The sequence below is a fragment of the Poecilia latipinna genome, unplaced genomic scaffold, assembly GCF_001443285.1.
Source record: "Poecilia latipinna isolate Pla-1442-1.1 unplaced genomic scaffold, P_latipinna-1.0 Scaffold1366, whole genome shotgun sequence".
Classification (NCBI taxonomy): Eukaryota; Metazoa; Chordata; class Actinopteri; order Cyprinodontiformes; family Poeciliidae; genus Poecilia; species Poecilia latipinna.
Genome location: NW_015113982.1, coordinates 37496 through 53513, shown reverse-complemented (window position 1 = coordinate 53513; position 16018 = coordinate 37496). Strand labels below are relative to the sequence as shown.

At 39.7% G+C, this 16018-nt stretch overlaps 2 protein-coding genes across 3 annotated transcripts in view; one reads left to right on the top strand and one right to left on the bottom strand.

Moving 5' to 3' along the window:
• Positions 1-4988, top strand: part of LOC106962063 (high choriolytic enzyme 2-like) — a 14910-nt gene extending 9922 nt beyond the window's left edge. The window contains 1 exon segment of the mRNA XM_015056220.1: positions 4917-4988. The gene's annotated coding sequence lies outside the window, so the exon portion shown is untranslated.
• On the bottom strand, positions 4485-11420 carry LOC106962062 (gonadotropin-releasing hormone II receptor-like). Of its 2 annotated transcripts, XM_015056219.1 has the most exons (4): positions 10373-11418; positions 7927-8524; positions 5923-6127; positions 4485-5282 (listed from the first exon to the last, which is right to left on the bottom strand). In XM_015056219.1, exons 2-4 carry the CDS (start codon positions 8491-8493, stop codon positions 4849-4851), a joined length of 1206 nt encoding a protein of 401 aa, XP_014911705.1. In that variant the 5' UTR covers positions 8494-8524; positions 10373-11418; the 3' UTR covers positions 4485-4848. The 2 variants fall into 2 exon arrangements, with proteins under 2 accessions (XP_014911705.1, XP_014911704.1); XM_015056218.1 differs by having other exon boundaries at positions 7927-11420.
• Between the last annotated feature and the right edge of the window lie 4598 nt (positions 11421-16018).

Here is a 16018-nt window from a genome sequence, read left to right as displayed (position 1 = left end):
ACCCCCAAGAAGAATTTAAAACTACTTTCACCCCTGGCCACAGGAGATTAACGGATTTCTTATACATGCTTGAAAGAATCAAGGCCACGCTTATGTTTTTAAGGGGATAACATTATAACATGATGACAATCTCGGAAAAGTTGATTTTACATAAAAAGCTTCCCCTTTAATGATTAATGTCTGACAAATGTAAGGAATTTTGTAAGAACAGCTCTTGCTGTTTCTAGGTTAAGCTCACAGTGATCAGTCACATTGCTGAGCGAGACGAAACATTTGAAAAGGTCACGCTGTGTTAAATGCCACTTTGAAATGGCAGAGCCAGTTAGCAGAGATTACATCTCGGTGCGTGTCCAAAGTGGCTGCTCTGTCTGTGGCAGGCTCCAATGACTGCTATCTTTGCACTTTATCTGTAGGTGACTGAAAAATACATTGACCTCAGTAACAAACTTGGCTGCTGCAGCGCAGATCCTGCACAGCCCAACAAATTTAACATCGACTGAAATAAATGTGTGAGCATTACAAACCCGGCGTTGCCTTCTGAAAGGTAAACACGTATGCAGGCAAAATTTAATTAGCATTCTGTTGATTTATTTGCTTCAAACATTAGGCTAGAATTTTAAAAGATAAACCGGGGGCTGTCTGGAGCCAAAGATTGTTGCAATAATATAAACCGCACTCATCTTAGAGATTATGAGCAAATGCTATCAGATGTTTTCAGCAGAATCAGAAAAAAAAAATACATCTCACCTTTTTTTAAAAAATTTGAACTTTCTCACTGCAAATGAATTAGATTTCTTCAGATTTCTCCATGTAGTTCTTAAAAACTTGGAGCTTTGACAAGTGCTTTTACATCTGTGGGCTGTTTGCTGCAAAAACACACAAATCTGAAGTATTTTACATCTAGATTTTGGTGCAAACAACTTATTACACTTAAAATAACACAAAGCTGACTTACAAGTAACTTTTCAGGAAGATATAAGAGCCTGTTTTAAGTAAATAATTCCTCAGTACTAATTTTCAAAAGGTAACAGTTCCACTTGGCAGATTGTTTCACATAACTAGACAAGTGAAATAACCAGTAAAACTAGTACTTTTTAATCAATATTAAGAAAGTATTGACTTCAAACAAGCTCATAAATGTTGCTGAAAAGTTACTTGCAGGTTAGTTTTCATTCGAGTGTACTTAGATAATTGCACTAGAAACTAGACCAAAAAATATTTGGCAAGATTTTTGCAGTGCGGATGTTCATCTGATTAGCTGAATCAATTCTGCTGCCTTAAATCTAAAGTGTCCCGTTTCTGCTCGTTAGTTGGGACCTGTTGACGTTGTGAAGAGCCCTGAGAGGACATTTGTTGTCAACTCAGACTATAAACTCAGACTTTTCTTTTCTCAGTGGCGCCTGAGTTGACTCCCTTCGTTCTGCACCAGAGGTTCAGCTGTGACCTCCAGCGCTCACAGCCGCGCTCCAAAGCCTCCTGTCCGAAACTGTCAGCACTGAGCAGTGTTCCGGTCTGAGCTCTGTGGTTACCTGTACTGTGTGTGTGTGAGGTTGTAAAAGTCGCCACATCTCCATCAAGTGGTCAGGAGTGTGAGTTGCCAGCTGTCAAAATGACAGAAGGCCAAAAAGGTCAAATATGGATAATAATTGGTTAGCAACACAGATCATCTTTGTTACGTTAGGTTAAGTGGGAGTGAGCAAAGATTTAACCTACAGAGAGGGTAGTTTTGTTTTGTTTGTTTTTTTGTTTGTTGAAGAACAAATTTTATTCTTTTTATTTAAGCAGAAATAACAGCAAGTTAGGCAAGAAATTTTGGCAACTCTACTCAGAGCGGGGGCTGAACACCAAGCACTGTAGCGCTATGCCAGCTAGCATTAGCTGGTATTTCGCCGGTGGACATAAATACAGTATAGTAATATTCTAATCACAAAATATTATGTCCATCTTACTTGCGAAAAGTTGTCTGTCGAGCCCTCAGGTCAATAGTCCGTCGATCTGATCAACAATATCCCACAGTGCTGAGTCATCTTCTGCTGTTTTGGTCGAGCAAAGCAGGAGGGATTTTTGTTTGCGTCTCTTTTTTGTTTGCTGCATTTTATTTGCTTTTTGTTTGCGTCATCTCTTCTTGTTTGCTGCATTTCATTGGTTTTTTGTTTGCATGTTTTCTCTGTTGCTGCGCATTTGCACCTGTCGGCCACCGTAGATTAGCTCTTCTGATTCTCCACTCTCTTCTTAGGGTGCATATTCTTCTTTCTGCTACATTTCACTCACAATTTCTTTAAGTTGTTAAATTAAGTATTCATATTTGTCAATGTAAAACTTTTATTAAATTAAATTAGATAAATATTTTCCTTCCAGCATGTATTATTCTGATATGGAAAAAGAGTGGAATCATTTTCACTGTGAGCCAAAAGCAGCCAGTTGTTGCGATCAGCACATTACATTAGCATGGCTGTTGAACAAAGCAGCTGTTGTTCCGTGAGCCACATCTGTTTGCTGATGTAACTGGGAGAATGCGATGCGCCGCCCACTCGCCAGACGGGACATGATGGAGGTGGACAGACCTGAGACAGACCACTGAGCCGCCAGAGTGTGGGCATCACCCAGCCGACGGGGAGAAGCCGTGGTTCCAAGGCAGAAAACCCGACATCTTGTTTTAAATCAGAGCTCTGTCGGCAAACTTGGGACACTTAATCTTAGCCAAAATTAGCAGCAACTGGAGCATGACTGATACAGGCCCTAGCAGGTGACCCCACACATTAAAACAGCAGCTCAGTCATGGGTCACTACAGCTCCGTGTAATCCTCCCTCCTCCCCCCCTGCTCCTCCATTAAGCCAGAGGATGTCCTGTCTTCTTGTTTGTCCTTGACCGGAACTGCTGACTGGACTGGTCAGACTGCTCTGGATGTCACTGTTACAGTGTTACACAGGAGTGAAAAGCTAAAGGTTAGCTTATATTCTTTTAGAGGAGAGGTACAAAGAGGTGGAAAAGTAATCACACCTCTTGATATTTTTGTGTTTTTTACAGATTGTCTCTGGTTCTGCATCCCCAGAACCAAACATGGAGACGCAGCATTCAGCTTCTAAGCATCACAAATCTGGGAACAAACTTCCCAGAAAACTGCAAAACACTGTTCCTTTAAATAAAGACTACAAACCCACCAGTTTGGGGTTGCTTTTGATTCATAATTACTGAAACATTGATCAGGATATTTGATGATGATTATTCTTGATGATGGCATTTGACAAAGTCCAAGGTTTATTGCTCGTTCCATAAGTGACATAAGTGACTGTATTATGTTTCTATCATGTAAAACACGTTGAATCGCCTTGGTGCTAAAATGTGCCAGATAAGTAAACTTAACTTGACTTAAATTTAAATTAAAAGTGACTTGTTGCCAGTCATTGGCTGCCAAAAGCTTTACTGTCTGCCCAGATCTCACAGGCCCGGCATTGGCCCACAACTGTTTGGACCAAAAGAGCCTCCAGCTGTGTCTATGTCCTTGCATGAGTCAAAATGTGGGTCATGAAGAGGTTAGCTTAGTTGGAGTTAGTTACAAATCACTTTCATTTCTGGTAGTTTAGTTTTATTTCTGACAGCATTAGCAGAATAACTAACTGGTTCGGTTTTTCCTATGGAAGTGTTAAATTTTTTTTCACAATCAAATCTGATTGGATGACAAATAGAGACATCTTCTGGACATGCAAAGCTGGATGACACAAAGGAGGAGACTGAAGTGGTTCTACAAAGTATTCATCACCAAAACAGTTCCATCTTTTTATTTGCAAAAATATTGAAAAAAAAATCTCCCATTATGCAATTATGCTACACCATGTGTGGGTCTATCACATCAAATCTAAATAAAATGCACATTAGGGTTGTAAATGTACAGAAAAAGTATATATGGGGGGAATACTTTTGCAAAGAACTCAGTTTAGATAATTTAATAAAGGCCTGGCCTTAAAGGCCAGACCATGTGACTTAAAGGAGCAGTATTATGAAAAATCAACTTTTTGAGCTTTACAACATGTTATAATCTTATTCCCTCATCAAAAACATTCCTGTAGTGTTGCTTTGATTCTTTCATGCATGTTTGAGAAATCCTTTCATCTCCCATTGCAACCATTCAGCTGTGCAAAACGCCTGAGTGGAGCTAGCCCCGCCTTCAGGGACGCAGCTCTTCCTCAGGGCTGCGGTTTCCAAGTGTCCACCTCAGAGAAGTGACTTCCCCTCACAGCTCCTTCAGACTAGCCAGCAGCAATTAGCAAACACTTGGTGAAACTGTGCATCTGCTGAGCTCATTATACAAGCTACTTCTCAGTACAACGCTGGTAAAAACGTTGTTAAAAGGTTAATAGGGGAGCCATGTTGTGATGACTTCCTGAAGGCGGAGCTTCAGGAGGAACAGGAGTTTTTAAAGAGACAGAGGTCCAATTTCATGGAGTTAAATTAGGAAGTAAAATTACTTTCAAGTCATATTTGATATATGTAGCAGTTTTATAACAACTGAAGGTAACATAGTTACTTGATTGTGCTATTAAACGATACCATGTGTTTGGAGAACACATGATACTGCCCCTTTAATTACCCCAAGCAGTTCTTTAATGACCAAACGCTGAAGCCATTTGCAGACACAGCCTGTATGTAAGATGTACAGTGAGAACTATAAACTCATTAAACACCTTCAAATCTGGATTCTAATGAGTGATGATAAAGATCATTTCACACATGCATATGGGTGTTAGTGTGAGTCCAGTAACAATGGCAAATAAAAGTTACTTTTCTTGCTTTTGTTTCTCTTCACATATTGCTTTCTGTGCACCCCCATCGTCAGTGGCTGCATTCATTCAGAGCCTGCTGTCGGTGGATTTTTGCTCATTTGATTTACAGCTGCCATCCCTTCCACCCTCTGCAGATTCTCCAGCCAATGTGCATTTCACAGAGTCCGCCGTTGCCGGCTTGGCGTCCAGCCCGGAGGCCACGGTGGCCGTGCTGCAGCAACTCCTCAGCCTCCTGTTGAAGCGCACGGTGAAGAGGCCGTAGATGATCGGGTCGAGGCAGGTGTTGAAAAGCCCGAAGATAAACAGGATGTGGGTGAGGGAGTGCGAGACTTTCACCTCCAGGTCATCAGGGAAGAACCAGTACCAGAGCCCCAGCAGGTAGTACGGAGTCCAGCAGACGATGAAGGAGACCACGATGACGACGCTCATCTTCAAAGTTCTCATCCGAGCTTTTGGGATGTTGTTCTTTGAGCAGCGTAGATGCGGTTCGTCAGAGGACACTAAAGGGGAAAAATGGGAAATTATTGTCCTTGTTATAGGTTACAGTAAACTCACTGAAAAATGGCTTCTAAATGTGAACACTCCTGCTAAAAAGCCAGGATTCATTATGTAAAGGAAGACACTCAGACAAATCATTTCAAAACTGAGGCTTGGCTAAAGCATCTTCTGATTTAGTTTCAGCATTCAGGTTTCTTAAGTTAACACCTAAAACCAAGTATTACGGCCAGGGGCGCAACTACATATTATTCAGGTGTATGCGAAAACATAAATCGGCGCACCCCCAAGGAAGGTACGTATGTAAGGAGAGTAGAAAACATACGGTCGCTCTACTCCCCCCTGAGTTTCGTAATGCATCACTTTTGTAAGTGCCTATTATTAAATGGTTTCAGGAATAAAAAAAAAATCTTGATCAGGAAAAATAAGGATTCTTCCTAATGATAATATTTTCTTTTTCCTTCTATATTGCATTGCAAGTTAGCAAACCAGAAAAAGATAAAATATTAGACTTAGTAAACATGAGTAAAAAAAAAAGTCAAGTATTTCTTTGGTTCTACATTGATATTCTATCTATGCCCTCTTTCCTGTCTTCATTTAGGACTAGTTTTCAGGAAGTGAATGCTGTTTGGTTTGCGTAGTTACCATTCTTTTTTGTCATCTGCTTGGAGATGTGGATAAAGATCCGGGTGTAGCAGGTGATCATGATGGCCAGAGGCAGCAGGAAGAGCCAGGAGAAGGTGAACATGTTGTAGGCCGTTTCCTGCCAGTGAGTGACGAAGTTCCCCCTAGTGGTGCACTGAGTAAAGTTTGCTGGATAGGTAATAGTCACGTTGTGGAAAATGAAGACCTGTGGAAGCAGGTGAGAATGAACGTTAGATTCTAACTTTGACAACAAGAGTAATCAAGTCATTTCTGAGCTTGAAGCACTGGATGTTATGTCTGCTCACTATTATTTCAGACAAAATGTCTCTGGACAAGAAAAAAAATCTTTATTAAACCTAGAAGTTAAAATATTTCCAAGTGAATTTGTACAAAACCTCAACATCAACATACTTGACAGATAATACAGTATTCTTAAGTTTGAGAGCATAATTTTGAATCCACCAGATGCGCATATTTTCATGAGTCCAGCAGTCAAAGCTAGAATAGGAAAAAAAAGGAACTTCCATCATGTTAATTTATATAAAGTCTCATTATGATTTAAGGGTGCACCAATTGCAGTTTTTAGGCCAATCACCGATCTTTAAAAAGCCTGACCTGCCGGTTCCAATGTTTTTGTTTAATGCAGGCCAAAGCTAAAAAAACAGTCCTGATAGATAATCGAAGCAAATTCATGCTAAGTAAAAGCTCAACTTAAACCAATAAACCAATAAAATCCAAATGTTAAGTGTCTTTTAGAGGGACCTTTAGCAGTGGGTCCTCTGCTGGATGACCTTTGAGGTAGTCTAAATCATAACAGAGATCAAAACATGAAACCAGGGTTGTCCTGATGTGATACTGATATCAGAAATCGGTCCAATATCAGGTAAAAAACAAGTCCTGGATTATGTCGGCCTGCATCTAAAATCTCTGACTTTCAATAATAGAGGCAATAGAGCAATAGAGGCACTCCGCACTTAGTCCACCCCAGGATTTCTACCCAGCAATGCTTGTAACCAGTAAGCAGACAAACTGGGTATTAATAAATGGCCCAGTTGTTCTCGTAGCTTTTTGTTGTTGACTATTGTTCTCTGTTTTGGTAAAATGACTTGATCGAGGCTTTTCTAACATTCCACACTTCAAAATAAGTTATAAAATTATGTATGATTCATGCTGATATTGTATCGGGTCAAAATTGGTATTGGCTAATTCTCAAAGCTGTGATATCGATGTGGTATCAGAAGTCAAAAAGTTGTACTGGGACAACCCTAGTAGACTGAACTGTAATTGCAGAAAATGTAGTTCGGTGTTTCTGCCAAGGGCTACTGATCATAAGCTTTTGATATTTGTCTTGTCCCATAACCCTGCATTCTCTTTGCACTACAAAAACACAAAACCTTATGAAGTGCTTTTGGTTAGTTTCTAGTGCAAATATCTGAGTTCGCTTGAAATAAGAAAACATTAACATGCAAATAACTTTCAGCAAGAAATAGGGGCTTGTTTTAAGTCAACAATTCCTTAATATTGATGAAAAAGTTCTAGTTACAAGTGAAATACTCTCCCAGTGCAACAAGAGATGCCCATATCATCACCTTCCTAAAATAATGGCCTAAGTCATTTTCTGCCAAGTGATTTTTACAAAAGAATAAAAAAATCAACCCCTTTTTATTGCCAAAAGGTGATAAAGGCAAAAAAAAAAAAAAAGAAACACCTGGGCCATAATTTTAGGAAGGTGGCGATATTATAAGTTAAAAATATCTTGTTCAGCTGGCAGATTATTTCACTTAAAACTAGTACTTTTTCATGAATTTTAAGGAATAATTAACTTGAGACAAGCTCCCATTTCTTGCTGCAAAGTTGAAATGGAAAGTTAGTTTTGTCTTATATCAAGTGAACTAAGATATTTGCATTAGAAACTAGATCAAAATTACTCAGTAAGATTTTCTGTTTTTGCAGTGTGAACTATGTTTTTCGATTTCATCTGCTGATAACTTCGTGCATCCTCACCTGAGGAACGGCGAGCAAGGCGCTCATTATCCACGCCACCGTCAGCATGACCCTGTTCCTCTTTGGAGCCATGCTGATCAGCAGGGGGTTGAGGATCGCCGACTGCCTGTCCAGACTTATCACCACGGTGACAAAAGCGCAGGAGTACATGGCCTGCAGCTTGAGGAACATCAAGAACCTGCAGGCCAGGTCTCCGGCCAGCCACTGAACGGTGATGTTCCACGTGGCATCCACAGGCATCACGATGAGGGTGACCAAGAGGTCAGCCGCGGTCAAGTTCACGATCAGCACACGCACGTGAGATCTGCGTCGCTGGCCGCTGGCCGCCCAGAGCACTGCCACATTGCAGAGGGTGGACACGCCACACAGGATGAAGGTGACGATCACTCTGACTTTCGCCGCCGTGGAAAACGTGGGCAGCTGCGGGGTCCCGTCTACGGCCGTCCAGTTGCAGCGAGGAGCCGAGAGGTCGCAGCCTGCGTTGAGGTCAGATCCTGAGCTCTGCTGATACATGGCAATGGGGGCAGTGCAGCAGGACGAGGCGTTCATTTTCCGACCCCTCAGCATGGAGTCAGCATTTTGGTCGGCGGCGCGGACACTTGCCAAAGGGAAAGAGCGCAAACAGGACGCAGTCATATTCATGAAGTTTAAGCCAAAGATTTATCTGCATGGATTTGCATTTCAAGAGGAGAAGTTAGAAATTAGCTGCGTGCGTAACACAGAGGCTGCCAGGGAGGGAGCAGTCATCAGATGCTCACCGAGGTGGAAAGACACTCTGCTCTAACAAATCACATTAGGTGCATGGGGGGGTATTGAATTTTCAGCACTTCCTGCAGCAACACCTGGAAACCAATCAAGACAAGTGGGCTGTACAGCACTTTTAGGAGGGAAAATGAGCTCAACATGTTTAGCAGAATGTCACTGCTCAGAAGAAACCTGATAAGATTTTTGAGTGACTTTTAATTTCATAAAGGAAGGAAGTCAGCCATGGCCACACTTATAAATGTAGCTCCTATAACTACAGCTTCCAACCTTAAGCCAGAAAGTGTTATATGCATGTTTTTTTTTGTTTGTTTGTTTTTTTACAATTATGAAATTAAGAAAGTTAAAGGACTCACTCTGAGCTTTGAAGAGTATTTAGTGATGAAGTTATTGGGTGTTTATTTTTGACGTGTTCTTTTTTAAAATTTCTGCTACTTAGGCCTGGTCCATAAACCACCTCATTATTCAATCAACAGCACAAAAAAGGTATATGTTTGCAAATTATGATTTACAAACGTTTTATGACAAAGCTAAGTCAACCAAGTTTTTACACAAGCATCTAGTCTGAATATCACAAGAGCTATGGGATTATAAAAATACCAAAATGGAAGCATTGGGGCTAAAAATAATGCCTGAATTGAAATATTCAATCAGCTGATTTGATATTTCAGCTCATGTACAATTCAGCAGATTTTTGGTAAATTACTTTAAAAAAAATTCCAAGTAAAAGTAAACTTCTTTCTTTTCTTTTTTTAAATCAAGATTTTAAAGAACCACGACAGCAACATCTGTTACTGCTTTTCTTTTCTCTTTTTTTCATAGAATTGGAAGTAAAATAACAATACAACTTTAGAAATGGCTCAGTTTTGCAGTAAGCTGAATGTTTAAAGGTTTCTGTGCAGGTATGTGGCTCATGGGCAGGGCGTCAACCTGTCAGGGGCAACACCAGCACTCAGGAAGGACATTTTAAAAGGTGTCTGCCATTTGTCGGTCTTGAAGCATTTCAACCTGTTTTCTGTTTCTACAATCCATAAGTACTGAATATGGTGTTGTTCAAAGAGTAAACGGTAAAAATATGGCTGAGGGAGGGTATTTGGTTTGTGATTCAGAACACTAATTCAGCACTAAATAAAGCTATTTCACTGATTTTCATTAAAGGAAGATGAACTACATCTTCTTCCACTGACTATAATTATCCAGTAGTTTCAAAATTAACAATATTTGTAGTTGTCCTCTTTTTTTTTTAAACCAAAAGCTACAGTTTATCATCTGTGTATCACCTTTAATTGAAAATCTGAAATGGACACTGTTCAAACCTGAACCGGGTCATTTCAAACTGCAGAGATTGTGACAGGTGAGATTTAGTATTCTGTTTTTAAACCACAAAAAGAGCATTTTCCAGGCTTTAATGGCAACAGATTTTTAGAAAAGCAGGTAAACCTCAGTACATAAACAGGTCAAACCTGGGCAGAAATGTTCACATTCATAACAGCATCTATAAAAACACTGTAATGTGCACCAGCCACTTCATTTCTAATGGTTGCGAACTGTGTTACGATCAAATAATATCTACGTTGCTGATTTTATTTTATCAACAGATCTGACCAAGCTATTCTAAGCATTAATAGAGAAAGTAAACGAACACCTAAAATAATAGAAACAATATTAATGTCATCATACTCACATTAGTCCCCAGGTGTTGGAAAACTGCAGAGAGACAAAACAAAATTCACTTAAATCCAAAGCTGTTCCAGGCGCGGCTGCGGCTTCGTCCTGCGTCTTTCCTTTCAATATATTCTGTTTATCCACAGAAAGTCCCAAGGTCTCCCCACGCAGATGTGTCCCTGCGCCCCGTGGAGTCCTTCTTTCTTTCTCTCTCCCTCCGCCGTGCACGTGTCAGAGGCTTTATTAGTGCGCGCGCACAAGCTTTTCCGCATCCCGCGAGCGTCGGTCTGTTCAATGGAGCTCGAGCGTCACAGCGAAGTTTCTAATTTTAACCCCGCATAAAAAAAAAAAAAGTAATTGGTCTCCGCAGCCCATTACCATCTCTGTCGTCGAGTCGAGACCGAACCGAACCTGGTCGTGACGAGGTAATGAGAGGAGGATTCAGAGGGGAGTTGATACTTTTTACTCTGAGTTATAATTTTGATTTTTGTCAGGCCTAAAGATATTTGAACAATAATGGCCCAAATAGCCTTAAAACTTTTGTTGTTTATTAGTTATTTTATGCCACTGGTTTCAAAATGTGTCCTCAAGGGAAAAACAAAGATTGCTTTCTGTACCCAAGGAACTATATTTACTTATATAACCTTTAAGTACTTTGTACCTTCTCTGAACTAAAGTGCCGTCCGGGGTAGCACCCACAGCTAGCGCTTATTGTTTGTAAAAACCACCCCAATAATTAAGCCAAAGCATTTCATGTTTAATCTTAGATATTCTTTATAAGAAGAACAGAGAAATTGGTCTCTGAGGTTAGCTGGAAGAGGTTCTATTAACAAGCCCTTCCCCTGATCTGGATTGGCATTCCACTGCCTCCCCAACCAAACAGAAAAAGATGTTATTTCCAAGAAGACCCAATCCACAGCACAAACAAATAAGGATACAAATTGTAAGAAAACAGAAACAGTTTTCCATGATGTGTTTTTCTTTCTTTACGTTTACAGCTGTGTGATGGGTTGGCTTCCGCTGTGCGTTCCATGCTATGAGTGGAAATATGAATCTTGGCTGGAAACGTAATGTAAGTAGAGATTGCACTTCCTCTCTGTATCCGTGTGGGATTTTGCTGAGCTTCTTCCCACAGTCATAAAACGTTTATTTTGGTGTGCACATGCTGTTCCAAATGAGCTTGTTCTTAAGCATCAAGGTGGACTTTCTTTACCACTTGGGATGCAAAATTGTTCTTGTAGCTATAAGAATGAAAACAAAAGTCCCAAAAGGAGCAAACTCTGGTCTAAGGTAGAGCTGGAGAAACAAAGCACTGTCCACTTGGAACATACAATTGTTTTCACTTTTAACGGTCTGATACAAATTATCACAGCGGATTGAAGGAAATTTGGTCGAATGTTTCAAGAACAACCCAGGAAGTGCAGAGGGTTGAAGTGAAAGGTAGCAGAAAACCAATGACTTTAACTGTTCCACTGTCAGATACAGTCATGGTTGACACTTGAACCAAATAAGATGTTTTAACAGGATGGAAAGTAAACTGTCCTCAATGAGATTGATTGTTCATAGACAATTCATTTAGAAGTCAAGAAAGCCAATAAGAAGAGCAGTCATATAAACACCTATTGATTGCAACAATCAATCGATGAAAGCCCGAAGGTTATTTAACTTTTATACCAATGATTAGGTAAACTTCTGCAGACATTCATAATGCAAGCACTTTCCACTCTTCTGTTTGTTTAACACATTAATTTCTATTTGCACCGTTTTCTCGTGTGACTCAGGCTGTTGCCTAAGCAGCAAGGACTTCTGGGAAAAAGTCACATCCGGTTTCTTTGCACGAAAGCAGATTCACAATCAACAAAGAGATTCCGGTCCATTTAAACAAGCAGACAAAAATACCAAATTGTTGAGATTCAGACAATGAAATCAGACAGCAGTCTGATCCTGATGATTTAGTAATGGAACCACACAAAATGTTTTGTCTATTTTGTGATTTTTTTCAGGAGACCAAAACAAAGATAACAAACTACCTACAGCCTCAGGATCCATTGAAATACAGAAAAAAATATTTTGTTTCTCTTTATAGTCTTATGGAAAAAAACTGAATGTGACTTTCCTCTAAAGTCTCAGATCACCACATGGGGAAAGTAGCAAAAAAATTCCCAAGAAGACAATTAGGAGAAAATGTGAATGCATTTGGTGTGTTTCACTGAGCATTTCTTTTTAGCAATTAAGAGATGAAACAAAGCAGCATATTTAGCTGTGTGTGCAGGACATACCTGAAAAATACATTTTCTTTTCCTTCCTGCGAGAGGCACAGATAATGTGCTATCTCCAGCTGAGAGGAGGCACAAAAATAATGTGGCATGCGTTTGCTGACTCCTGGGAGATTTAACTGAGAAGACAGTGTATTTGCAGGGTGTATTTTCCCATCGTACTGTAAAACTGATGGCCTAATCCCACAGCATCCATTACATTTTATATTTTTATGTTTCAACGTTGCAGTGGGGGCTGCTAGTTGTCTCTGGCTGTGTGAGTCGGGGGACAACCAGGACAGGTTGGCGTTCTTCAGGGTAACATGGAGATGCAATGGACAAACAACCACGTACAGTGCAACCGCTTTATGTATTGGCACAATTGCAGATAGAAAAAAACAAAAAAAACGTAGAAATTTTGAGATTAATCTCTGAAATTTTCTGGAACAAACTAGGACATTACTGAATTTCAAGTGTTGCAAATTTGCTTGGAAAAACACACAAGTTTTCCAGAAAGAAACTGGAAAATTTTTTAGATTTTAAAGTTGAGGATTTTCAATTTTTGAATTTTTTATTTTTTTTTGCAGAAAAGTTCTGAGATTAATCTCAAAATTTCTGACAGTTTCTCTGGCAAATTTTCAACCTTTCAATCTCAGAAATTTCCACATTTTTTTGTACTTTCTTTCTGTCTATAAAATAGAAAATGTTAAGAGTATAAGGGCTACAATGGGCGAAATACGCTTTTGTAAAAATTAGCACATGTGAATCCGTACGTAGGCAGTGGTCCTACGTAGACAGGACAAGTTGGGGAGGTGGACGGAGACGGACAGTCATGTTTTAGGACTTTTGAATCTGGAGTGAACAGGAAGAACATTTAAACTGCATGCAGAAAGAGCCCAGGCTGGGATTTCAACCTTTTTTGCTGCCATGCAGCAGTGTTACCAAGTGCACTACTGTGCCTCCCAAGTTTTATAGTATCTACAATAAATATAAAAATAAATATGTAAACAATTTATTATATTATCTTAAGATATACATTACAGAATGCAGACTATTTGTACATTGAAATAAATATCTTGGAGCCATAAATCATACGATTTCCGTGTTATTCCTTAGCCTCTGTACGGATCTGAGACCCGTCCACTCAGCGAACCTCAGATGAACTTCCAGAGGAAGGACAGCTAGAGGTCGTCTGTCATTGAACAGGTTGGTGCTTTGATCCACGTCAAGGTGCTCTTGGAGAAAACACTGAACTCCACTTTAACTCTGACTTGTTAACCAGCCTGTGAATTTGTGAAGGAGAACCAGCCCTGAACAGCCCGGGTTATGTAGAGCAGCAGTAGCAGTCAACAGACGTGTCTTTATTGTTTTCCTTTCTTCTACACGACATGCAAATTGTTGAGGACCTGATTCTAGAACTATTTTTCTTTTCTTATTAAATGTACGTGAGAAGAAAAATGTAAATCTTTTGAACTTTTAAATTTTTTTGTTCACATTACAAACACTAATTTCAATGTATTTCATTTGGATTATAGTAGTTTGTTATTGTGAAGTAAAACAAAAGGGATAGCTGTTTGTCAACATTTAAGAAAGCAAACAAAAACAAGTCAAAAAAAATTTCCATACATTTTATTAATCTCTCTTTACTCCAACACCCCTAAATAGAATCCAATGTGAATCAGTAGAATTTCCATAATTTTAGATAGTAAATAGAGTTAATCTCTGTCAGCTCAGTAGAAATAATCTGGACAACTAATAGATCTACACAAATTTGGGGGCAGAATATAAATGCACGCCACACTTTTCAGATTTCTATAAAAAAAAATGCAATGTGAATCTCAAAACCTTAAGTTGTCTGTTAAGACAAAATAACAAAAAAAAAAACCCCACAAGAATTGAAGATCCACATAGATCTTGAAAGAACTGCATCCGAGTGCAGAGCAGGAAGAGGACCTGAAGACGATTAGCCAGGCTGACGGTGAGAAAGGCTGTTAACAGGAACCAAACATGGACGGACAGAACCACTGAGCCGTTACTATCCGTCTTTTTTCACTACACGATAATCGCCTTGACGACATAACGGGGGGATGTAGTTTTTATGAGAGGAGAATAACATCTCGTTCCCTGCAGAAGGCCACGCTGAAAGACTCCAGATCAAACAGCAGAGATGTACTCCGGGCCTGATTTGGGTTGAATACAGAAATCCACGCCGGCTGCCATTCAGCCTTCATCTGTATGTTCGCACAGATCAGAGGAAGAAAGAAATCATGGAATAAATTTCATTTTCACATTGAACGTTTTGTCTCTCGCATATTGAGAGCCGTAATTAAAAGCGGCAGGTGATCATCTGAAAGAGTTTTTAATCAGTGTGTTGTCGCCAAACAACGAGAACAACTGATGTGATGTTGACGTGTCTTTCAGACGATGGGCCGGATTAGCAGCCGTTCAGAGCCGCTAAATGTTGCTGGCTGCTGGTCTGAGTAGATATGAGACGCTGGGCGTCAGTCCAAGCACCATGCTAACTGTTTACTTCAACAACTCATCCCAACTTTAATTAACTGCAACTCTAAGGCTTATTTATAGATTTAAGATATAAATCCAGGTGGATTCCCTCCTCTTCTTCAGTTATCCAGTATTTCTGCCTCTTTAAATCAGCTCTTCCTCCTTAAAGTATGCAGAAAGAGAAATCGGGCAAGAAATCAGTTTCATTGATTAATCAAAGTTTCTGTTTTTGTAGATTTAATTGTTGGAAAATCTGGATTTTTTTTTTTGCATCAGTGCTCTGCTTGGGTTTCCATAGTTCATAGTGCCGCCGTCTTGTTTTTACAAATGAGTTTTACAGTTTCTTCTTATCTGGACTTTTAATTCAGGCCAGCTTTATGACTGAGTGTTAGGGGGCCAGGCTCAATTTTTAACTGATAAAGCCATAATTTTACAAGAATACTATCATAGAAATATGAGAATAAAGTTGAGATTTTGATTCTAAGCCATATCGCCCAGCCATAAATAAAACGTTTGATTCCATCAGTCAGGATGTGATCTGTGGCAGATTCACCCTGCAGCTAAAACCTGAATATAAACACACACCTAGAGCTGCAAAGAAGAGAGCGATGTGTCACGTAGAGGCCGGAGCGAATCATCATGGAGCATCTTGATGACAAGACCAGATGATGACCTTTTAATGTCACACATATCCTGCCCAGTTTAACATAAAAAAGAAGAACCTGCAACAATGTGGTCGTCTCAGATAGCACACCATCGAATGAATCATCTTTTTCTTTTGAAAGAGTCAATAAAATATGTTAGGCATCACGATTTTGCTCTTTAGGTTATGATCCACATCTTCTGAGGGTTGGAGCCTCAACGTAAACCTCCTCCAAATTCATTTAGACACAACGCAATTCCTCTGT